This window comes from Puma concolor, chromosome B1, assembly GCF_028749965.1.
Source record: "Puma concolor isolate L17-30 chromosome B1, mPumCon1.1.hap2, whole genome shotgun sequence".
NCBI classification, from domain to species: Eukaryota; Metazoa; Chordata; class Mammalia; order Carnivora; family Felidae; genus Puma; species Puma concolor.
The window spans coordinates 147,681,223-147,705,176 of record NC_141670.1 but is presented as its reverse complement, the minus strand read 5'-3'; the positions used below and the strand labels follow the sequence as shown (position 1 = coordinate 147,705,176).

General features: G+C 37.9%; 1 protein-coding gene across 1 annotated transcript; it reads left to right on the top strand.

Annotated features, from left to right (window-relative positions):
* Positions 1–760: 760 nt before the first annotated feature.
* On the top strand, positions 761–23,374 carry AFM (afamin). Its single transcript, XM_025922292.2, has 15 exons — positions 761–920; positions 4,208–4,256; positions 4,786–4,918; positions 5,622–5,833; positions 6,629–6,761; positions 7,366–7,463; positions 8,228–8,357; positions 10,934–11,148; positions 14,632–14,764; positions 17,474–17,571; positions 18,823–18,955; positions 19,733–19,956; positions 20,803–20,935; positions 22,087–22,148; positions 23,218–23,374. Exons 1-14 carry the CDS (start codon positions 833–835, stop codon positions 22,111–22,113), a joined length of 1,806 nt encoding a protein of 601 aa, XP_025778077.1. The 5' UTR covers positions 761–832; the 3' UTR covers positions 22,114–22,148; positions 23,218–23,374.
* Positions 23,375–23,954: the final 580 nt, after the last annotated feature.

Sequence of the window (23,954 nt, the reverse complement as noted above, 5' to 3'; positions counted from 1 at the left end):
TCTCAGCTCATCTTATGCTTTTCATGTCCCAGCCCTGAAACTATTCATTTCTCTAAGAAGCCCAGGATCCTTGTAGTAGAAAAGAGTGTTTAGAACCCCCAAATGTGGGCACTAAATGCCTTTGCTACTTGGTTGCTGGCCCTTTTAGTGGACATAAATAAAAAATAGATTTCCTGTTTATCATATACTTACAAATATTTCCATATTTAAGGACCATGCTTTCAGTATAGATTCCCAGAATTTGAGTGATTGGCTCAAATAGTATGAATATTTTTAAGACTATTGGTCCTTATTATACACTCGTTTTCCAAAAGCCTTGATTATATGAAACTTTTTTTTTACTATATGTTTACCTGAATTAGACATCTTAATTGTTTTTTTCTAATTATGTCAGAAGTATAAAAATATACTTTAAAAAATTTAACTTCCTCTGATTTCCAGTGAAACTTAGCATCTTTCTAGTTGTGCTTCTTCTTTAGTAAATTATTTATTCTAGTCCTTTTTCCTTTAGCATTTGCAATGTTTCAAGACTTTTTTTTTTTCCTTTGGTTGTCTATTTGATTAGGTATTGTGCATACTTAACCTGTGGACTTTTTTTTCTAACTCAATAGATTTTTCCAGTAAAACACAGAGATAATTTTTCCTAGTTAATAATTAGCAAAAAAATCTGCAGTGTGATCAAATAAAAATCAAACGTGAGGTATATGAGAAATAGGTTAAACAGGTTACTTTTTTACTAATAGTGTCAAAGAATAATATAAAAACTTGATCTTCCTCAGTTACATTACTTTCTTTTGTGAATGTGATTTCTAAAAAAAAAAAAAAAAAGAAAATGAAACAGTTAAAACTTACAGGTTTTGTTATTTTCTTGTTCTTTTTGACTGAATCCCTAACCCTGTCCACAAAGCCTCAAGATGTAGGTAAGAAATTTACTTGTATCTTAGCTAAGGAATAACTAGTTGGGATAATTTCTTATTTTCTTACCTTGTTTCATTTCCATTTAATTTTTCACCCTTCCCCCCCCCCCCCCCCCCCCCCCGCCATGAGTTTATATGTACTGGTCAGATATCCTGAACTAACTTTCCCAGATTTTGTATTTTTGTGGCCATATTACCCAATTTTTAGACAGAGATGGTAGTTATCACACTTGGGAAATGGACACCAGCTTTATGGCAGTATAGAAAGTGTTGCTGAAATATGTAATTTGGATTTGAAAATATTAGTATTGCTTGAAAACGTATATCATGTATGGTAAGAGTGGAACATCAAGTATGAATTGGGATTTTTCAATAATCTTTGGGTGTCCAACATATCTCCCAACTAGGTGATAAACACCTTTAGGGCATGCAGAACACAGCTTCTTCCAACTAACTGTACAGTTTATAAATATCCTCAAGTCTGTACATACCCATAAACCTGGCCAACACAGTGTCAGTTTGCAGGGAAGGGTGACATACTTTTTCTCCCCAAAGGGGAAACATTTTGAACTTCATTTCTTGAGAAAATGTGTCTTTTTAAATCCCTGGGGCAAGGAGAAAGGACTTTTTTGTAACTTGCACAAGGGTGCCAGAAGCATTGCATTGGCCCTGAAAAATGTGGATTGTGTCTTACTTTCGTCCCCCCTACATACTGTAGGGGGGACGAGACCAGTCACAGGATTGAAGAATGGTCATTCCTGAGTTTGTCTCCTTTGCTCTTTTTAAAGACTTCTTCAAAAATCCTGTTGATTTCTGTCTCTTCAATATCTTCTTCAATATCTTTTGCATGGACGTTCTCTTTTGCATTTCCATTACTCTTAACAAAATTCATGTCTTGCTAATTTCTCAACAGAACAATTACAAAAGTTTTTAATGGGCTTGTGGGTCTTGCTTTTTGTGTGTTGTAGCCATTCATTCTTCCATCCATCTAATTTACAAATAGTTCTTGTCACTTTCTATTTGTCAGGTACCGTGTCTATTTCTAATTCCCTGAACATTATATATACTACTACATGGCTGGTATGTCTTAACATATAGAAATGATCATATTAAGCGATACTTCATTGTGGTTTTGATTTGCATTTCCCTGATGATTAGTGATGTTGAACTTCTTTTTGTATGTCTGTTGGCCACTTCTATGTCTTCTTTCCAAAAATGTCTATTCAGATCCTCTTCCCCTTTTTTTTTACTTGGATTGAGTTTTGTTTGTTTGTTTGTTTGCTTTTTGGTATTGAGTTGTTTAAGTTCTTTATATATTTTGGATAATAACTCCTTACTGAATATAATATTTGCAAATATTTTCTCCCGTTCAGTAAGTTGCTGTTTACCTTATTGATGGTTTGTGTCTCTGTGGGTCTTTGGTGGTTGCATATAAATTAGACAAAAAATAACAAGTGTTGGTGAGGATGTGGAGAAAAATGAACACTTGTGCACTGTTGGTGGGAATATAAAATGGTCCAGCCACTGTGGAAAACAGTATGGGGGTTCCTCAAAAAATTAAAACTAGAAGTGCCATGAACCAGTAATGCCTCTACTGGGTATTTACCCAATGAAAATGACAACACTTATTTGAAGGATATGTACCCCTATGTTTATTGCAGCATTATTTGCAATAGCCAACATATAAAAGCAATCCAAGTGTCCATCAATAAATGAATGTATAAAGAAGATGTGGTATAAATACATACAACAGAATGTTACTCAGCCATAAAAAAAATTAATAAGATCTCGCCGTTTGTGACAGCATGGATGGACCTAGAGGGTATTATGCTTTGTGAAATTAGTCAGACTGAGAAAGACAAATACCATATGATTTCACTTATATGTAGAATCTAAAATAGAAAACAAACAAACAAGCAGAAAACCCAGACCCTAAATACAGAAAACAAACTGGTGGTTGTCAAAGGGAAGGTGGGTGAAATAAATAAATGGGATTAAGAAGTGCAAACTTCCAGTTATAAAGTAAATAAATACGTCATGGAGATGACAAGCACAACATAAGGAATACAGTCACTAATATTGCAATAATGTTTTATGGGTGACAGATGGTGACTACATTTATTGTGGTAAACGTTGAGTAGTATATAGAATTGTCTAATCAGTATGCTGTACAACTGAAACGAATACAGCACTGTATGTTAATTATACCTCAATTTAAAAAAAGAATAATCACATTACTATTCTATATAAACATTTTTAACGGATCTTCATAGCTTCTAATTGAAGCCCAAACTCCTAGGCTTTATATGCAAGAGTTCCAAAATATGGATCCAAGTCCTTTCTATCGTAGTTTTTGTTCTTGATGACCCACTCTTTCATGAAAGTAAATTAATTTACTTTCCCCACATATATCTCAAAATCTCTTATCTTTGTAATTTTACTCATCATTTTCTCCACACAGAGAGAAGAGCGTCCTCATTTCACTGCTATGTGCATTTTTTCAGACTCAACTCATATGCCACTCTTCCTATAATCCTTTCCTGGTTTCTCACCCAGGGATCATAAAGCATTCTTGTCATATACTTACCCACATTACTTTAGAATATCATGTACATTCTAAACTGGATTATAGTCATGTTTGTAAGTCACGTGCACAGTGAGTACTTAGAAACCTGAGGTCCAGGGGAGATGTCTTAATTATTACTGATTGCCTCATAGTGTCCAGCACAATACCTTGCAAAAGTAAGGCCTCTATAAAAATAGGCTATGTGGACAAATATAAGTGTGTTCCTTGGGAGGGAATCGATGATTTTAGATTGGTCCAGAGATGATCTAAATATCTGTGTCTTGCTAGCATTATAAACTATATTAACTACTAGCACACTATGGTATCTTTTGTTAGGCCCTGTGGAAGCATTACATCACATATCATTTAACCTTCATATGACTCTTCTAGTCATACATGATAGACACTTAGCATGGACATGGTGCTTGGATTTGGCATTTGTGGCTGAGGAGCCGTCAATGGCAAATCCGAAGTCTGGACCCAGATTTGAAATTATGTCAAGTCAATTCAACTTAATGGATATGTCTGGAGTATGTAGTAAGCTGTGATAAAGATCTTATATTTGGTTCATATGACTTTTCTCCTTCTTGTGAAGTATGCCAAATTATTTTCTACAATGAGTTTTCCCTTTTATACTTTATAAATTTAGATATCATGCAGTTATTTGGTGGGAAAATGTTTAAATACCAGGATACATAATAACCTAAATATTGTTGCTTTTCAGATGATGTCAGTATTACTCAGAAATTTATAGAGGAGAATGTTGGATATATGTGAGTTTCTCTAAACTATTTTTTTAAATTTTATTTATTTATTTTTGAGAGAGACAGAGGGTGGGAGGGTGAGGAGGGACAGACAGAGAGGGAGACAGAGAATCCCAAGGAGGCTCTGAGTTGTCAGCACAGAACCTGATGTGGGGCTCGAACTTGCAAGTTTTGAAATCATGACCTGAGCTGAAACCAAGAGTCAAACACTTAACCGACTGAACCACCCAGGTGCCCCTCTCTAAATTATTTTTGATGATGATGGTGTTTATCATGATCTTATCTGATATATTTCAGAAATGTCAATGCTTCTCAAAAGTAATTCAATGCAATAGAAAGCCATATTTAAAAAGTAAATACAGTATTACTCACAAAATTCAGATGAGGCTATTGAATTGTCAAAAATTATAAAATTTATGGCCCTCAGACATTGATAATGTCCTGAGACTATTCAGCAAGTTAATGTTTCTACAAGTTTTTGTTGGACAGAAGTGGAGATCCTTCGGGTGATCATTGTGTACCCTGTGGACTGTTACAGCACCATCATCATATTTGCTCAATATATTCAGGAGGCCTCCTTCGAAGAAGTGGAGATGTTGGTAAAAACCATGACAGAATATAGAGATAAATGCTTGGCTGACATGACACTCCCAGAGTGTTCCGAATTAGCTGTAAGTAAATTGTCTGTATTTCTTAAACAAATAAGCCTATTTTTCAAACAGAATTTTTGGCTTGAAATATAAAAAAAGAGATGCTCTATGCCCCATTATATTTTTAGTTTGCCTGACTTTGGAATTTAGGATAAGGTGTTTTCCTCGCAGAGATGCAATTCTGCATTATGATGCACTTGGCTATGAGATTGCAGCCATGCCATATGTATGTAGGCAAGGGGGGCAACCAATAGTTTGACAAAGTGCACAGAAGTACGGAGGTACCCTCCTTAGATGCCTCTTTCAACGTATGCTTTACCATCACACCCCCTTTTTCTTAGCCTCTGCCAAATAGAGTCACCATCTGCATTTCTAGAAGACTATTACTAACAACTACTGCTAATACTTTACCGATACATTCACTCTCCGGCCTTTTCACCTTAAGAGTAAAGGAAAAAAAAAAAAGCTGTTATATAAGGGAAATGTAGGCAGCAAAGAAGGAGTAAGAGATTAAAGGGCCCCAGGATAAGACAGAGAAAGTTTCCCCAAGTGTGGGATGGCTGTCAAAGGTGTGGGTAAGAATGCTTTGCTAGTAATTTTGGGAAAATTGGACTTTCCTTCGCAAAGGGTGACACTCATTAGTCACTGTATTTATTGTGTCATCTCAGAAAGCTGAAAAACTTTACAATGAATAAAAGATGCCCTTTACTTTTTTGTTGTCTAGAATGATGTTTTACTGGAAAATATATGTGCTTTGGAGGGACTTCCACAAAAGCATAATTTTTCACACTGCTGCAGTAAGGTCGACTTGGAAAAAAAACTTTGTTTCTTTCATCATAAGAAAGCTGATGTAGGATTTCTGCCCCCTCTTCCTACCTTGGATCCTGAAGAGAAATGCCAGACTTATAAAAATAACAGAGAATCTTTTCTGAACAAGTAAGTTTACTTTTAGTAGAAGAATTATCTAATTGAAGAACTATTCTCAGGCAAAGTCCAATACCTCTTCCAAAGGAACATAGCTTGTTTCATTGAGGGATGAAACCATTCAACATGTGTTGTGTGTCAGATTCTGTGTCCAGTGTTCACGGTATAAATATGAACAAGATATGCAACCTACTTTCAAGATTCTTTCAGTAATGATATACATTTTTCAGTGTGGCAAGTCCTAGGACAGAGTGTGTGCGTGGTGCCAATCTGCTACTGGAGGGAATAATCTGGTTTTCTTAAAGGGAAGGTGCAGCTTTTACTGAGGGTAAATATTAAATCAGTGGATATCTACCAAAAATGGGTTTTCAATAGTACAGTAATTGCAGAAGCAGAGGACTTTTTTTCCTGGAAAGCTGGTGTGCTCATCAAAACTTAAATTATAAGTTTATTTGAACATAAGTAAATAAATCCCCAAATCTCAGAGTATACACAAGTAATTGCCCTTTGAATGTGGAAGGAAGAGCCGCTGACCATCTGGCAGCCGCAGGAAGGAAGGAAGGACAGCAGCCTTAGTTCAGTGTTCAGGATGAAAACTAACCATCACTCTGATTTTGAAGTTTGAAACTTAATTGATAAAACTTTTATTGGAGACTAGATAATGTTGCTTTATATTGAAGGCTTACCTTCAGTTTTACAACTTGATATTCTTGTCTTTCCCTATCTTTCCATCCCTCATCTACCTTTTTTTTTCATTTTTATTCTGTGTTTTTCCCTTTTCCTTTCCTTCTCTTTTTTCTTTTATAGTTATATATATGAAGTTTCCAGAAGGAACCCCTTTGTTTTTGCCCCTACCCTTCTAACTGTGGCTGCTCGTTTTGAGGAGATGACTAAAACATGTTGTGAAGAACAAGACAAAGCTAACTGCTTTCGAACAAAAGTGAGCATTGCATTTATGTCATTAAAATGGTAAGGGGTGACCCCAAACTGCAGGTCCTCACTTAAAGGTAAATTATAGCAAAGGGTTGTTTATCATTTATCAGTCATTTCCTTGCCACTTCCACTGGTTTTTCAACCCTTTGGCCACTGGCTGCTGATTTAAATTTCTTACTACTTGAGACCTTGAAAGACAATTGCCTATTTCCGGGGTCTTTCTTCTGGCATTGTCTTCCATGTAAATTGGAAGAAAGCCCTAGTGAGTGAATATCTAGGGTAAAGGTGTCATTTTATCATCTATCCTGGGCATGTCCTCTTTTGACTACCTATAAAATTTAATCATCCCAATAGAGGTGGACAAGCTCACAGCACACTGCACCGCTTACCTTCCCATCAAGTGTAATTCAGTCATCAGGAAGACTGGCCTAACTTTTATAATGTGCCACAAATGCATATTTCTTTTGATATATACACTTATCAGGATAAAAATCCCATTGATTTTCTGTTTCTGAGCAAATTTTGGAAAATGTGATTGACATGTAGTTAAGAAATAAGAGATTGGTGGGATTTTGCTTTTGCTTCAATAGAATCTTCTCTTTTTCCTTCAGGCAGAACCTGTCATACAATATTTAAAAGCATCATCTTCTTTTCAAAAAAATGTCTGTGGGGCACTTATAAAATTTGGATTGCAAGTCTTAGAATCTATGTGAGTTTTACAATATGTATCTTGTCTTTACTTATATTTTCTCCTCTGTGTCCCATTTTTGTGAAGTTGTTGATGGCTTTTGATTTTTACTCCTCTCCAGGAGTGTTGAGGTGGGTCTCAGTCCACATGGATAGCTCAGTTAGGTCAGAATGCAAGAAGACCTGGGAGGTGGGACGACCCCAGAGAGAAAGAAGGTTACTTCTGAGATATTCTTTGGTTAGTTGGAAATCTGAATTGGTCTGGGAGTTCCCAATCAGGGTTTTAAAGCCTCCAAGTGCTTTAGATGTGATGCGTCCATCCATCTTTGACTCTAATGACTAGGAGGCAGCCTTATAAGGATAAATTTTATCTCAAGTGCTCATCCTCACTAATTAGTAATGGTGCTGTTGCATATCTTTAGAAAAATTCTGAGATCTCAAATAGATCAGCAGGAAAGTGTTCTGTGACGGGCTATGCCTGCCATGAGCTCGCCACAGGAAGCGGTGGTCTTTACAAAATGTGTTTTGCTATAAAAATATGGAAGGGGGAATATCTCACAGAACTTTTTATTCCAGTCCTGGTCCGGGACTCGAAATATCAGCCTAGGAGTTTCCAAGTGATCATGCAGGCTGTACAACATATAAACAGCTATTTGGTAAAGATATCCGTGAAAAAACAAGGGTACTAATTCTTACTGCAGCTATTTATACTGTATTAGCAAAGAATTCTCTCTTATTTTACTTGATGTTCAAGTTGTTTCCGTGGTTCCTCATTTTTTTTCCCAGAAATGTTGCTATACTTAGTCAAAAATTTCCCAAGATTGAATTTAAGGAACTTACCTCCCTTCTAGAAGATGTTTCTTCCAAGTACCATGGATGCTGTGAAGGGGATGCTGTGCAGTGCATCCGTGGCAGGGTAAATATTTTCTAAAACCAAGTAAAAATAATGATTGTGGGCAGCCATTTTTAAATTCTGAAGTTGTCCTAGGTTTGTTGTGGCTACTTTACCACAACAAAATCAGAATGTTGATAAATTGTTAGATAATAACAAAATAAATAAAACAGAAAATGATATATCAACAAATAAGGTCAAGTAATTTTTTTTTTAATACATGGGATTGATTGTTGTTAGATTACTCAGCAGATTCTATTTATATGGCTAAACATCCTTGACATAAACTTTAGGAATTTAGAATTTGTGAACATTCACTCAAGGCAGACTAAAGTGTTCTTTAATATTGTGACTCTTCTACTCTTAAATACAGAAAACAAACTAAGAGTTGATGCGGGGGGTGGGGGGGGGAAGAGAGGAAAATGGATGATGGGCTTTGAGGAGGGCACTTGTTGGGATAAGCCCTGGGTGTTGTATGTAAGCGATGAACCACGGGAATCTACCCCAAAAAACCAGAGCACATTTTTCACACTGTATGTTGGCCAATTTGACAACAAATTATATATATTAAAAAAATACTTTTCAAAAAAAATATTGCAACTCTTCTTTTAGAGATATTAGAAATTAAATAGTAAAACTCAGAGAATGGAAATACCATTGTATTTTTAAGAATGGCTTCCTCTGAGTTTCCTCCAGCTATTTAGGAGAAGTATTTTCAAATAAGTGGATATGTTAATTTGAAATAACTATTACACTATTCTTCAAAGTGATTTTCTAAAAGTCTGGATTTTTAGAATATATTTACTGGTAAACATATTGACTTAGTTTAAGTTGTTCAGTAAAAGTTTAAGTGCACATAAAAGTAACACAATTTTATTAAAAATAATCCTGCCTTCTTAGTTGAAATGAGACTTTTTCTCAGTGACTTTTAATTAGTTTTACTGTTTTAAACTCACAGTGAAACTGTATGTTAATTAATTAACTTGAATTTTAAAATATAAAGATATATACACTTTATTTCAAGCAGGGACAACAGATGTCCCAAAGAATTATTTTGTTCTTAATCAGACTCCAATTAAAAGCAATCTCACTCACTACTTAGTTTTGTATTGTTTGTTTATGGAAGTATGGGTTTTATAATATTAAATATTATATACTAAATTAGAGTATAATTTAAGAGTTTTCTGTGAAGTATGAAGCTGAAATGAAGAGATCATATTATGTCCTTAATATCCCTTTTTAAAATGCCTTCATGGAGAAATAAGAGGAATTAAACTGCAGTTTATTCAAGACAGAAGTGAATTCCAGACATTAAGAGATGTGCTGTCCAGAACTGTGATGGCTTTCAGTGAGATGTGTAGATATTTGCAAAGATTGGCTTCCTGGTTCTGTATGGTTTGTTGGGGACATGGTACCAACAACCCCCATTCCATATTTCAATTCAACCCAGAGCTTCATCCCATTCCTCATCTTCAATGTTTGCCAGAAGAAGATCCTGGGCAGAAGGAACAGCTTGAGTAAAGTCAGAGAGACCTGGAATGGCCTGGCATTTTATGGAACTCAGCATAGTACATGTGAAGCTGGAACAGAGAGGAGGAAGAATGTGCAGGCTCACACTGGAGAGTCTGGAGAAGGGATTAGGGACCAGATCAGTTTTAAAAAACTATCCAACTTGGCAGAGCCTGGGTGGCTCAACTCTTGATTTTGGCTTAGGTCATGATCCCAGGGTCTTGGGATTGAGCCCCATGCCCGGCTCTGTGCAAAGCATGGAACCTCCTTAAGATTCTCTCTTTCTTTTCCTCTGCCTCTCTTCCCTGCTTATGCACTCTCTTTCTCTCAAATTAAAAAATAAAAAGAGATTATCCAACTAATGTGTAAATAAGAAAACTTCACCTTCTCTCTTATTCTCACAATTTCATGTAGGGGTCATAATCGGGATAAAGAGGAGAGACAGTAAGGTTTTCTGTTTTGTACACTATTTGATAATTTGAACAGTTTCCAATTAGTAATAACCATAGGAAAATGATAACAATGAGTAGGAAAGCTTCTTATGTTTGAGAAGTCTTTATCTGGTAGTTGCTACAGTAGTTCATTTACTTGCCATTTTTTCATTCGCCTTTTAAATATTTATTGAGTTTCTACTTTATGTTGGCAATATAGTTTCAGGCCACGAGGGAAGAAAGACATCTAGTATTATAGATATTATAGTCGCATGTCTTTGGTGGCCTTCATTGAAACACAGGTGAAATCTTATGGGAAAGAAACAACATTTAGAATTTAAAATGCCAATATATCACACGAATAAGAGTAAAGTATTTTAAAGATTAATATTTAACAATAAAATGTAAATGTATAACGGAGTCTATTTTCATAATTATCATTTAAAATCTTGAGAAATAAAACTTGCATTCATATGAAAGCTTCATGTGCGCTAAATGAATACAAAATTTAAGTAAATATTATTATCAAATTATCTGATGGAACAACTCCAGATGTCATGCTCATGGTTGGTTTTGCATGCAACCATTTCATTGTGAAGGAAAATCTGGCCCTGAAGAAATTAGTAAAATAAATTAATTTTTCACTCTTATTTTGTACAGAGCAAAGTTATGAGCCATATTTGCTTAAAACAAGATTCCATCTCCAGCAAAATCAAAGAGTGCTGTGAAAAGAAAATACCAGAGCGTGGCGAGTGCATAATTTCCTCAAATAAAGATGACAGACCAAAGGACTTATCTCTAAGAGAAGCAAAATTTACTGAAAGCGAAAATGTGTGTGAAGAACGAGATGCTAATCAAACGAGCTTCATGGCTGAGTAACATAAGTCTATACTGAAATTTATAAGGCAAACAGAAACTTATGATTTGACCTATTTCAGCTAATTTGGGTGGGAGGAATGAGAACCATTGAAATCATTGGGCATCACATAATTTTTAAAAATCCTGGCTACAGATTACAGTATTTTCACATGATTTTAAAAAGATGCAACTGTGTTATTACAGGGATGGCTAACATTTATTGAGTGCTTGATACGTGCCAGACAATGGGCTGACTACTTTATGTAGAGTATCTATTTTAATTCTCGTAGCAGTCATGTAAAACCAATACGATTACCCCCATTTTTTTTCAGACAAGTAAACTGAGGTACAGAGCAGTGAAATAACTTATTGAAGATTCATAGCTAAAAGCTGGCAGAGTAAGGATTTGACCTGAGGAGATCTGGTCTTAGAAGTTCCAGGCTGAACTGCCATGCTATACCTTTCCATAGCCGTCAAAGGGAAACTAGTGGACGTGGAACCAAAGAGACTAGATTTGAGTCCTGTTGAATCACTAGAACAAGTTAACTTCTTTGTGTTTTACAACATCATATATAAAATTCATGTAAAGATATTCATTCATTCATTCATTCATTCATTCATTCATTCTAAGTTTATTGGTAATGAAATATAATTCAGGGACTATAGTAGGTTAGACAGGACTTTTATCCTCGGTAAGCTTTCATCAATAGGGGATGTGATGGGGGAAGAGACAGACTTATAAATAAATGAGTGCAAGACATGCTTTTATTTTCAGTAGCACCATGTACTATGTAATGTGGGCACAGAGGAGGAAGTGGTCGATTGTACCTAAGAAACCTGGGAAGGCTCAGTAGGGAGGAGGTACTTAAAGAAAATTTGGTAATCTAGACAGAAGGGGTAGATCATGGATAAAAGTCTAAAACCACTTGGTGCATTTGTGGCTTTGGGTAGGGTATTTGTGGTGAGAGTCGAGGGTAGCGAGAAGTATACGGGGTCAGATCACACAGGCATGCTAAGTAACAAGATGCCACTAAAGGGCTTTCACTGAAGAATAAGGAAGGACAAAATCACTTTTGTTTTTTAGAAACTTCATCTGGAATGAATCCCAGTTTGGGGCTTAGGTGGTTGGGTAAGTAGTTTTCAGATTCAATGAGATGGGAAGTATGGGTTGAAGGTTCTGTGGGAAAGAGAATATGTTTGGATCTGACCGCACTGACTTTGAGCTATCTGTAGAGTAATTAATTAGGAAGGTCACAAGACAATTTTTTTTAGCATAGTTGACACACAACTTCTCATTAATTTCAAATGTACAGCATAGTGATTTGACAATTTATACGTTATGCTAGCTTCATCACCAAGTGCAGTTACCATCTGACCCCATATGTCACTGTTACAAGACCAGTGACTATATTCCCTATGGTGAGTCTTTTATTCCCATGACTTATTTATCCCATAACTGGAACTCTGCATCTCCCACTTCCCTTTACTTATCTTGCCCATCACCCCCCACCCCCCTCAGCAGCCATCAGTTTGTTCTGTGTATTTATAGGTCTGATTCTGCTGTTTTTGTTTATTCACTTGTTTTTAGTTTTGCTTTATTTTTTTTCCCACTCATATATATTTGTCTTTTGCAGTCTCACTACTTTAGCATAATACCTTCCAGGCCCATCCATATTATCTCAAATATCATGAGACAATTTTATATATGAACCCAGACCTCTGGAAGATACAGATTATGGAAAACTTATCAAATTTTAAGTGCTTCTCATCTACTAACCAATTTAATTTTCAGAACAACCCTTTATGGTTAGAACACTTTTACCATCCTCATCTTACAGGTAAGGAGACTGAAGCACAGAAGTGAAGTAACTTGCTCCCAAGTCACACAGATATTACGGGGTGGAGCCAGGACTCAAAGGCGAGCCGTCTGGCTCCAGACTCCTTTTCTTATAAGCACTGTGCTCTATTGCTTCTCATGAGTGTATTAACTCAAATTAAACTTAACAAAATGATAGAGGTAGTTTCACTTGTCCTGACACATGTGCTCACCAAGTGGAAGCAAGTTTTGCATCATCATCATCATCATCATCATCATCCAACATAGTGTTTGAGGAGAAATCACAGAGCAACAGTGAGCACGCTGAGCCAGAAACAGAGTTGTAAGGAGTAGTCTTTCTGGATGTAAACATTTGACACAAGACCTCAATGGATCTGCCTCAAGGGTAGGCTTCTAGGAGTTTTTGTTTGCAGCATTTTGGTTGGGTGTTTTTTTAGGTGTGGTTTTATTCCTGGAGAAGGGTCCTGGCTTACATCAGATATTAAAAGGAAGGAGTCCTCGATTCTCTGAAGGTTAAACACTGTTGCTTTAGGGTCTGGGAATATATTCCACAAATAAGGTTGAGAAGGTGGATGGAGAAGCAGGAGAGACGATGTCAGAAAGACCAAGATTAATCAAGGAAATCAAAGGCTGCGAAACAGAAAGAGATATAAGGAGTTGCCTGGAATTGAGAAACTTTTGTGAGGTGTTGCTCTCACAAAGCATAGAAAGCCATTTTAACTTACTCTGAATGAACAGATAAGATTTTTTTTATGACGAAGATTGTAAATAGCACAGGTGAGGTGCTTAGAGAAGGTACCCCTCTCCTGCAAAGAGAGTCAACTTGGTTTGGAAAAAGAATGAAGTGGGCATCCTATGAAACATAGGTTCAAATGTTGCACTTCCATTAATAGCAAGGTACTTACCCCATCTGAGACTTTTCCTCAGTTATAAAATAGTACTTATCTTGAGGACTTAGTGAAGTTAAACGAGAAAAGTGTTTCCAGCAGCTAGGAAGCGTTTCTTTATCTCTTATGCCCAGAGCTTGAGCCAGTGCTAGCACCTACTAAGGGCTTAATAAGTGTTAGCCTCTTTCCTCTCGCTTTCCCATTTCTCCCCAAATCACACCGCCTATCCCCTCGGAGCCTCTCATTGGGGTCACGGAAACCATTGCCAACGACTTAGCGCTAGAGGGGTGTTTACTCCCATATTTGACAAGTGACAGGATGAAGTAATGGGCAAAGCTGTTTCCCAGTCTCTCACCGAGGTGGCCCTGGAGTGGGGAGCAAGCCATATTTCCACCATCTCAAGTTGGAGGTCTGAATGTATTTTCCAACAGAATTCTACCCCACATGTATTTTCTAAAGTATTGGTGGCATGATACACTATTTCTGATGTTTTATGGATTAAATCATTTTATAATTAACTCTGAATAACTCTAATCCTTCTATTCTCTCAAGTGAAAACAGTTAGTGGAGAACATGCTACAGAAGAGAATTTTGCAAAATAGATCTCCCGTAGTCAAAATACCCTCTTAAATCACTGCCTGAGCAAACCTGAGGAAGAAGTTAGCATCTGAGAGCAGACTCAGTATTACGAGATCTGACTAGCTTAAAAGATGGCAGGATTTGGTATTTTGTTTTTTCTCTAAGTTCTAATGTTCAAATTATTTTACACATCACAGGTTTCTCTATGAATACTCAAGGAGACATCCGGAACTGTCTACACCAGAGCTTTTAAGAATCACTGGCGTGTACGAGGATCTTCTGAAAGAGTGTTGTCACACAGAAAACCCTCCAGACTGTTACCGCCACGCGGTAGGTTCTACTGTTCTGGGCTCACAGAACTAAACAAAACAAAGCCAAACAACAAACACTTCAAAACTGAATCAAAGTTTTACTCTAGTTTAGGGGGTAGAAATGTGCTTGACCAATCTGAGTCTACTTTAATTTTTTTTTTTTATGTTTATTTTTTTTTGAGAGACAGAAACAGAGCACAAGCAGGGGGATGGGCAGAGAGAGGGAGACACAGAATCCAAAGCAGGCTCCAGGCTCTGAGCTGTCAGCAGAGAGCCTGTCGCAGGGCTTGAACTCATGACCTGTGAGATTATGAGCTGAGTCGAAGTCAGACACTTAACCGACTGAGCCACCCAGGCACCCCATCTGAGTCTACTTTAAACTCAGTGAAGGACGATCATTGGGAAGATTGACATCATGTTAGGTTTCTGCACAACGCTTTGAACTACTAATTCTGGGTATTAATGCAAAAAAGATCTTCCCATTAAATATTTTACACTTATATCTTTATTTATGTATTCTGCATTTTATTAAGCCATATTGGATTTTTTTTATGATTGTAAAAGTAATAAATGATTATTGATGATTATTAGGAAAATCCCCAAAGTTACAAAGACAAAATATAAAAACTGTGATACTGTCACTGAGAAATATCTATAATTAGCATTTTCTTTCATCTTTTCTATGCAAACATGCATATATGTGTGTGCATGTTTAAAAATAAGATTGGAGGGGCGCCTGGGTGGCTCAGTCGGTTAAGCGTCCGACTCCCGCTCAGGTCAAGATCTCGCGGTCTGTGGGTTCGAACCCCGCGTTGGGCTCTGTGCTAACCACTCAGAGCCTGGAGCCTGTTTCGGATTCTGTGTCTCCCTCTCTCTCTGCCCCTCCCCTGTTCACGCTGTCTCTTTCTGTCTCAAAAATAAACAAACGCTAAAAAAAAAAAAAAAAAAAAAAAAGATTGGAATAGTACTTTCTTAAGAAATGTTTGCATCTAGGGCGCCTGGGTAGCTCAGTCGTTTGAGCGTCCAACTTCAGCTCAGGTCATGATCTTGGGGTTCATGAGTTCAAGCCCCACATGGGGCTCCCTGCTGTCAGCCTGTCAGAACAGAGCCTACTTCGGATCCTCTGTCCTGCTCTCTCTGTCCCTCCCCCACTTGCGCTCTCCCCAAAAAATAAATACATTTTTTAAAAAAGAAAAATATTTGTGTCTATTTTTTAGTTACTATCACAGCAAATTTGTTAGGTCATTAAACGGACTTCAAAATATACTTTATTTTAAATGATGGAATTTCATCATAGTAATTTATTCAACTGACCTCCTACCGTGTAGTGGATGTTTTAAACATTTGACTAGGTTTTAAATTTTGTAAGTGCCCCTGAAGTGAGTATCTCATTTCATTCATCTTTATTAATATTTATGACTCTTGTCCTAAGTTAGATTATCAGAAGGGAAATTATTAGGTCAAAATATATAGACTTAAAAAAAACACATTTGATCCAAACGGTCAAGTTACTTTCTAGAAAGTTTTATCAGCATACAGTCCTACAACAGTGCTTGACAATACTCACTTCACCCCCTCCCCGCCAATCTCCCAAACCCTCATTGTCACCATCACTGCACATGGAAATTAACTTTGCTAGATTTAAAAAAAATAGTGACTGTGTTTTAAGCATTTATTTGATTTTTAAATGAAATTAGGTCTTTCCCATCTGATTTTAGCTATTGCAGTTATAAATTTCTTTTGAACAAGTTATTCGTGCCCATTATCCATTTTCCTGTTGAAATTAGTGTGTTTTAGTATCAATTCATAGTCATCCCTTATGTATTACAGAAATTAATTATTTGACATTTCGAATTCGTTTCTCATTCATTTGATACGTGCTGCTTTTTTGCCTTATTTAAAAAATTGCTTCCACCTGCCATAAAAGCCACCTTACATCCATTCATATTTGAGCCCATTCATATTACACCCATTCATATTTGAGCCATGAAACAAGAAGGCTTGACTTCCAGTCTAGCTTTGTCCCTAACGAGAAAGTCTGTTCCTGACCTTCGAATGAATGAATCATAGTGCTAGAAAATTCTGGGGTTTTTTTCATATGGAGGCACAATTTGTCCCACAGCATCCATCCACTGGTGTGTAGTTTTCTGTCTGGCCACTCAGTAGATATCCAATTTTATGCTGCACGAGATAGAGTTTGTCAAATATTGAAGACAATTGTTGGAGTTTTAAAGTTCCAATTCTAAATGATGGAAAGGAGGGTATAAAATAAAGATAAATGTGATGTAAAATGTTCTGTAGCCACACTCACTAGCTGGGTCATTCTAAGGCAAGTCATTTGACTTCATAAGAGGCTAATTTCCTTTATGTAAAAATGAGAGCTTGCTCTGGCCAGTTGAAAGTGATAATCAGTTACGCTCATTGTCAACATAAGATTTGAATTATACTTTGTAAACTGGGAAGCTCTAAAAACTGTACATGATGACGAAAAATTTGCAGATTTCAAATTTTAGCGTAAACCATATCTGTGTTTATAGCTGAGAAGATTTCAGTACTGACACACATGGATTAAAAAAAAAAAAAACTACTCTCAATTTAGTGAGCAATGAGTGGTAATGATAGTTTGAAAATACTATGCAAATAAAAAAAGCTATTTGTCAAGTTGACACGAAGCTTGTGTTTACATTTTAGATAAAATGTTCCTGAATATGATTGTTCTTATTTTTAGGAGCACAGATTCAACGAGACAACTGAGAAAAGCCTCAAGATAGTACAACGAGAGTGTGAACGTTCCCAGAATTTGGGGAAAGAGGACTTGAAATACTAGTAAGTTGCTTGCTTACAAGTAGGTTGGCACTTGTGACCAGGATAAAATAAAGAGTGCCACAAAGTTTCAAAAATTCAACTCAGTCTTTCAGTTATAGCAAGTTCATAAACTGGGAAAGAATAAAAACACAAAAGTCAAGAATGCATATTGAGCTGTCATAGTAAGCCTTTACCAGGAATGACGCTAGAAGTTAAAGAAATACAGGATTCTATGGGGCGCCTGGGTGGCTCAGTCCATCAAGTGTCCAACTTTGGCTCAGGTCATGATCTCGCAGTTCGCGGGTGTAAGTCCAGGGTTGGGCTCTGTGCTGACAGCTCAGAGCCTAGAGCCTGCTTGGGATTCTGTGTCTCCCTCTCTCTCTCTCTCTATCTCCCCTGCTCACACTCTGTTTCTCTCTCTCTCTCTCTCTCAAAAATAAATAAATATTACAAAAAATTTTTTAAAAAAATACAGGATTTTAGAAAATTGATCCTATAATACTTTAGTTTTTGCTTGGTCTTGCTTTTCTCAATCCCAAAATAGAATCTCTGGATTCTGACCTATTTGGGAGGGCAGGAGAGACAGCGAACTTCAGATTGTTACAATTTCCCAGGCAAAGATGGTTTGCCCAGAATTTGAGCCCACCTTACCAAGTTTACAGAAATAATTCTGGTTTTGCTTAACATCTTAATATTTATTTTTTTAGTGTCCTTGTTAGTATTTGTGAGCAATACACAGTTTATTCTGGATTTTCTGAATTAATTACCAGACTAATATAGTGTGCATTTAAACCAAGCATCTTCAAATCAAAACAGTTTAAAAAATACGATTTCACTGTCGCTTCAGTGAAGAGAAGTCAAACTCAGCCCATTAAAGATACTGGTTTCCTTCATCTCTGATTACCCTTTCCAACATATATCTATTAAATTCTCCCTTTAAAATGTTTACTAATCATGCAGATTTCAAGTAGTATTTTACACACTAGCCAAAGTATTTGCTTTCAGGGAGCTCCTATACCCACAGGTAAGACAGGATGGGCAAATCTGAGACTTTCTGAGAATACCATGAAATTATAAGGAAGCCAAAAATGCAGAGTGTGGGAAAAGAGGGAGTAAAGAGACAGTTATCTATCATTTTATGGGAGAGCTGTGGTTCACATTGCCCTTACATTGGTTGTCCCTAGACTTGAAGAGTTAGGGTTTCAAGTAGCTAGACAAGAGAAAACGGGTATTCGGTTTTGTTTAGAACCAATTAGACAACTGTTCTTTCAGCTACCTTATCAAACTCACAAAGCTAGCCCCCCAGCTCTCCACTGAAGAACTGACCTTTCTTGGCAAGGAAATGGTGACAGCTTTGACCACCTGCTGCACACTGAGTGAAGAGTTTGCCTGCGTTGATAATTTGGTAAGCGTGGCGCGTGTACCTAATTATTCCTAAAAAAGAAAAACAAAAGGAAGAAAAGAAATCTGCTGCACTAATTGATTTATAACCATTAGGCTGTTATCTACCTTTCTTCATTGTTTCAACATTGTTAAGCAAGGAATGTCAAAGTTCTTTGGGGAGGCTCACTGCATCACAATCCTAAGAAGCAAGAGAATGTTTTAAATATTTTCTTGGGGTTCTCCAAATCATCTCTCTTACTTCTTCTTATTACTAATTTCTTATGTGTAATTTGTTAGGGCAAAAGGCAGGAATAATGACATTGCTTCAGAACAATATAAGAAGCTTTATAATTTTAAGTAAAGTTACAAATTCAGTCTTACCCCACAGTGTCGGTAAGAGACTTGATGCTTCCTGCCCAATCACAACTTGGGTGTATCTCTTTAGGGTTGGGATGGAGACTACTCTGGGAAACATCCGAGGAAGAGAATAAATCTAAGGGCCACAGTGTTTGGCTGTCATTTTCAGTTGGCTGTTTTGCAGCTCTTTGTTCACAATTACAGATTTGTATATATGCTAACAAGAAATTAACCTATAGGCATTTGAATTACAATGGCTTGAAACTTTATCATAATGCAAGCTTCTATTTTGCTTCGCATGTAGTGTTATGTTTATAAGTGCATGGGTTTTTCTGAGTACAGTTAATAATCACCTTAGGACAATCTAACGATTTATCTAACCGTATTTCAAAACTATTCAAGTTTTAAAGTTATATTTGAATTCCATCATTCGTTGGCACAGATGGATTTAGTTCTTGGAGAGTTATGTGGAATAAATGAAAATCGGAACATCAACCCCGATGTGGACCACTGTTGCAAAACCAACTTTGCCTTCAGAAGGTCCTGCTTTGAAGGCTTGGAAGCTGATAAAGCATATGTGCCTCCATCTACCTTTCAAGGTTTATTTACCTTTCACACAGACTTATGTCAGGCTCATAAGGAGGAGCTCCAGAGAAAGAAAGACAGGTATAAGCATTCTCTTCCATTCATCTTTTCTTCAGCCTGAAGGCACATAATGTATTAATGGGAAGGTGTACTATTAATGCATATGTGATTTTGGTGTTATAATCCTATCCCTTGCCTCAAATTGTCCAATCTCTCCCATTCAGAAAAACACTGGAGCATATTTATTGCCATTGCTTATAAGTCAAAACCTAGCTAATGTTTTCTTTTGCTAGACTTGGAGTGTCTAATACACTACGATTTGCAAAGGTGAGTTAGGGCAGCCAGCATAAAAGCTCATGAGCAAGTTCATAATGAACTGGACTTTCTTGAGGGAATGGCATAGATGTTTGCCTCGAGAATCTTGCTTAATGTTTGAAAAAAGGAGAGGCCCAAAAGGGACAAGAGTGTTAGTTTTGTTTGCTCGCACAATGTTATAAATGCTAAAGAATAAGGTTTTTTCGGGGAGGGGGAAGGAATTAGGTAGTGTCTCTATCAAGTTGAGTGGAAACAGCATTCAGCTACTGAGAAAGAGGGAATAGAGGTTGTTTTGAGAATGGATTTTCTAGAAAGATCAAAAGTAATCACGTAATCTACAATTCTGTGCATAATGAAGACCTAATATATGTTTACATTTGATATCATTTTGTTTATAATTACATAACCTTCCAAAGAATGTTACCATGAAATCCATCCCATAAGTTGAGCGGGAAAGTTTCAGAAAATCCCTTCAAAGTGGAATATCTTAACTTCTTATATTCATCCAAATCAAGACCCCCAAGACATGTGATACTGTGACAAGCATTTAGGAGAAGGAGAGCTTAAGAAAGAAATCTTTAATGAATTCTATTTGACATCTTTGGGTCACAGGTTTCTTGTCAATGTAGTGAAGCTAAAGCCTGAGCTTCCAGATGCAGAGCTGCGGTCATTGCTTACAGATTTCACTAATGTGGTGGTCAAGTGTTGCCAAGCAGAGGGGCCTGAAGCCTGCTTTAATGAAGAGGTAGTCCTATTTCTTTTTCATTGAAATTCAGCTGGTATTCGTGGTCAAATAAAATAAAATGGAACTCCCAATGGGACCTTGCTTCCTCTGTCTCTGAGGCCTGAGGGCACAGTTCCCGCAAGGCTAACACGCGGATGTCTCTGTGGAAGGACTTTGGCACTGTCTCCTTGGTGACAACATGGTGTAAGAAAAGATGTCAGGAGAACCTGGGTTCTAATTCCAGTAGTCCTGGTCATGTAACTGAAACCAAACCGTAGTTCATCAACTATAAATGAGGATGGTAATAATTATCCTTGAATTTACACCATTGGCCCTTAGTCTTCTGTTTTCCATCATGCATCAGCTAAACAAGACAGATAGCCAAACTGACTTGCAAAGGAAATCATCATCAGCTCTGAAGGGAGGGGAGCAGTAAGGGTATTAGTATGTGAATTCTCTCAGGGGGTGGCTGTCTCACCTTCCTGGGACCCCTTATCCCAGGAACCCCTCCACTGGCAATACATGTGTGTGAAGTGAGGAGCTGGGGGGTGAATGTAGTGAGGGGGAAGAGAGTAGAAGTGCTCCTTGCTCGTCCTCCCTCTAGTGACTGGAGTCTCTCACCAACTTGCTGTGTTCCAGGATTCTCAGGTACCTGTGAATACCAGCCCCAATGGATGGCTGCTTAGAAGTGTCTCTTCACAGATTTCCAACTTCCTTTCTCACTATTTCTTTCCCGGCAATTCCCACTTCACCCTAGACTCACAATTCACGCGCGCACACACGACTGGCACCACTTGTGCCCTTCCTGCATCCTCACAGACACGGACTCGCACGCAGCTTTCGACAGCCCTCTACTTTGTCCAAATGGGTGCTTTGTGGGAATGTTGTGTGTGTGCGTGGTGCAAATCGTTAGCTTAAAAAATACGTTTAACGTAATCAGAGGTTCTTAACAGCTGGCATTTACTTGAGTGAGTGTGTACATTGAGGCCATGGAAAGGGAGGGATGAATTCACTGGCAGTTCATAAAAGGCACTTGAAGAAACGGTGTTCATTGTCTCCCTGTATAGCTTTCGTTTTTCTTTTCAAAATTCAAGGGGACATGCTTCTCCAAATTTAAATAATAATGTCTTAAATTTTTCTATGTGTTTTTGTTTCTTTTTCCCTCCTCTCAGGGCCCCAAAGTGGCAGCCAAATGCTAGGCTGCTTGAGAAATACAAAGTAAAACCCGCCAAAGGTAATACCTGCTTATTTCAGTCAAATGCCAAATGTATTTGTAGCCGGTTTGGTCCACCGGGGCTTCTCCCTTCTCATGCTTCAGTGTCTATTTCTGGTTCGTCCCATGTGCCTTGGACCTCAAACCCCACCTTCATCCTCTAACGTCTCTCTGGGTGTGTTTGTGGTAGCACCTTCTCTCACTGTTCAAGCTTTCTGAGTAGCCTTTCTTCTTTCTCTTCCGCCTTTTTCCCGCCGCAATCTGCTGTCTGGACCAGAACAGAGAGGCGATTGAAAGTCTGAATATTGACAAGAGGAGGGGTTAGGATGGGCAGACAGGGCTGAGAGAGAGAGAGAGAGAGAGAGAAGGTGGGGGACGGGCAGAGAGAGAGAGGATCCCAAGCAGGCTCCACACTGTCAGTGCAGGGCCTGACATGGGGCTCAAACTCACAAACCGTGAGATCATGACCTGAGCTAAAATCAAGAGTCTGAGGCTTACCTGACTGAGCCACCCAGACGCCCCCTCAGTAAACCCATTCTATGAGTCTTACTGCAACAACATGTACATAAATGCAAAGCGATATATTTGTGATTTCACAAAGATATGTAAAGGATGCCCTCTCCTCCGCAGTTTATGTAAGACTCATACACAAACTTCAGGAACAAAATGATGTTCAAGTGTCGGGGAAGAGAGACCTGGACAGAAAGTAGGTTTGGATTTACAAGAAGCACAACATAGTTACCACGCACAGTTTATTTATTTATTTATTTATTTATTTATTTATTTATTTAAAAAAATTGTTAATGTGTGTTTATTTTTGCGAGACAGAGAGTCAGACAGAGCACAAGCGGGGTAGGGGCACAGAGAGAGGGAGACACAGAAACCGAAGCAGGCCCCAGGCTCTGAGCTGTCAGCACAGAGCCCGACGCGGGGCTCGAACTCACAGACCGCGAGATCATGACCTGAGTTGAAGGTGGATGCTTAACTGCCTGAGCCACCTGGGTGCTCTACTGCGCACAGGACTTCCCATCGCCCAAGTTACACTATTTCACATTCTTGTGCCGCATAAGATGCTATTTTTTCTTCCCAGGTTGTGCGGAAAAGAGGAACACCGACTTGACCTGCTTCCTATCTGTCCTGTGGTGGATTTTACTTTCTGAGAAGAACACAATGAAACGATTCTTCTGTAACCTTTACCTGAAATCGTGTTATTGTAGCAAGCAATAAACAACAAAATCATCAAGTTATTTCTCAAAGACTGATGTCATGTGTCAACTTGATAACAAAATTAAACAATCAAGATTCACTCATTCCATCAGAATCTTTGGCTCAATGGTACACAGCTCCAAGGGACATGGGGCTCCAAGACAGCAATGGTGTGGACAGAATCCTCACAGATGCTGTTCTTGCTGCTACTGGGAGAGAAATGGGGAGCTGAGGGCAGGAAGCATTGCTGTTGCTGTCGCCCATACTACCAGCTGGCACTGAATGTTTTCAGTGTAGCCAACATTGTCCTGAGTACTTTTCATGCATTATCTCATTTAATCCTAACAATTCTATGCAGGAGATATCATTTGAATTCCCACTGTACAAATAGGCAACTTGAGTCTCGGGGGGATAAACGAATCTGTTCAATGTCATACAACTGGTAACTGGCAGAACCAAGGTTTGAATCTGAGTCCTCTAATCCCAGAACTATATTTTGTACACAGTACCTCCTAGGTGTGGCCATGTGGAATGACAAACAAAATCTGTTATTCGTAGAGAGGGAGGAGCACCCACGATCCTTGACAATGGCTCTTTTCTCCCGCTATTCCAAGACATAAT

What these genes read in the sequence shown, in the direction of transcription:
- AFM (XM_025922292.2), top strand. Translation starts at nt 833, where the DNA reads ATGAAACAGTTAAAACTTACAGGTTTTGTTATTTTCTTGTTCTTTTTG. An exon ending in TTGCAAGTCTTAGAATCTAT is followed by an intron (nt 7,464 to 8,227) that starts GTGAGTTTTACA and finishes TTTTTTTCCCAG; the next exon opens with AAATGTTGCTATACTTAGTC. An exon ending in CAGACTGTTACCGCCACGCG is followed by an intron (nt 14,765 to 17,473) that starts GTAGGTTCTACT and finishes TCTTATTTTTAG; the next exon opens with GAGCACAGATTCAACGAGAC.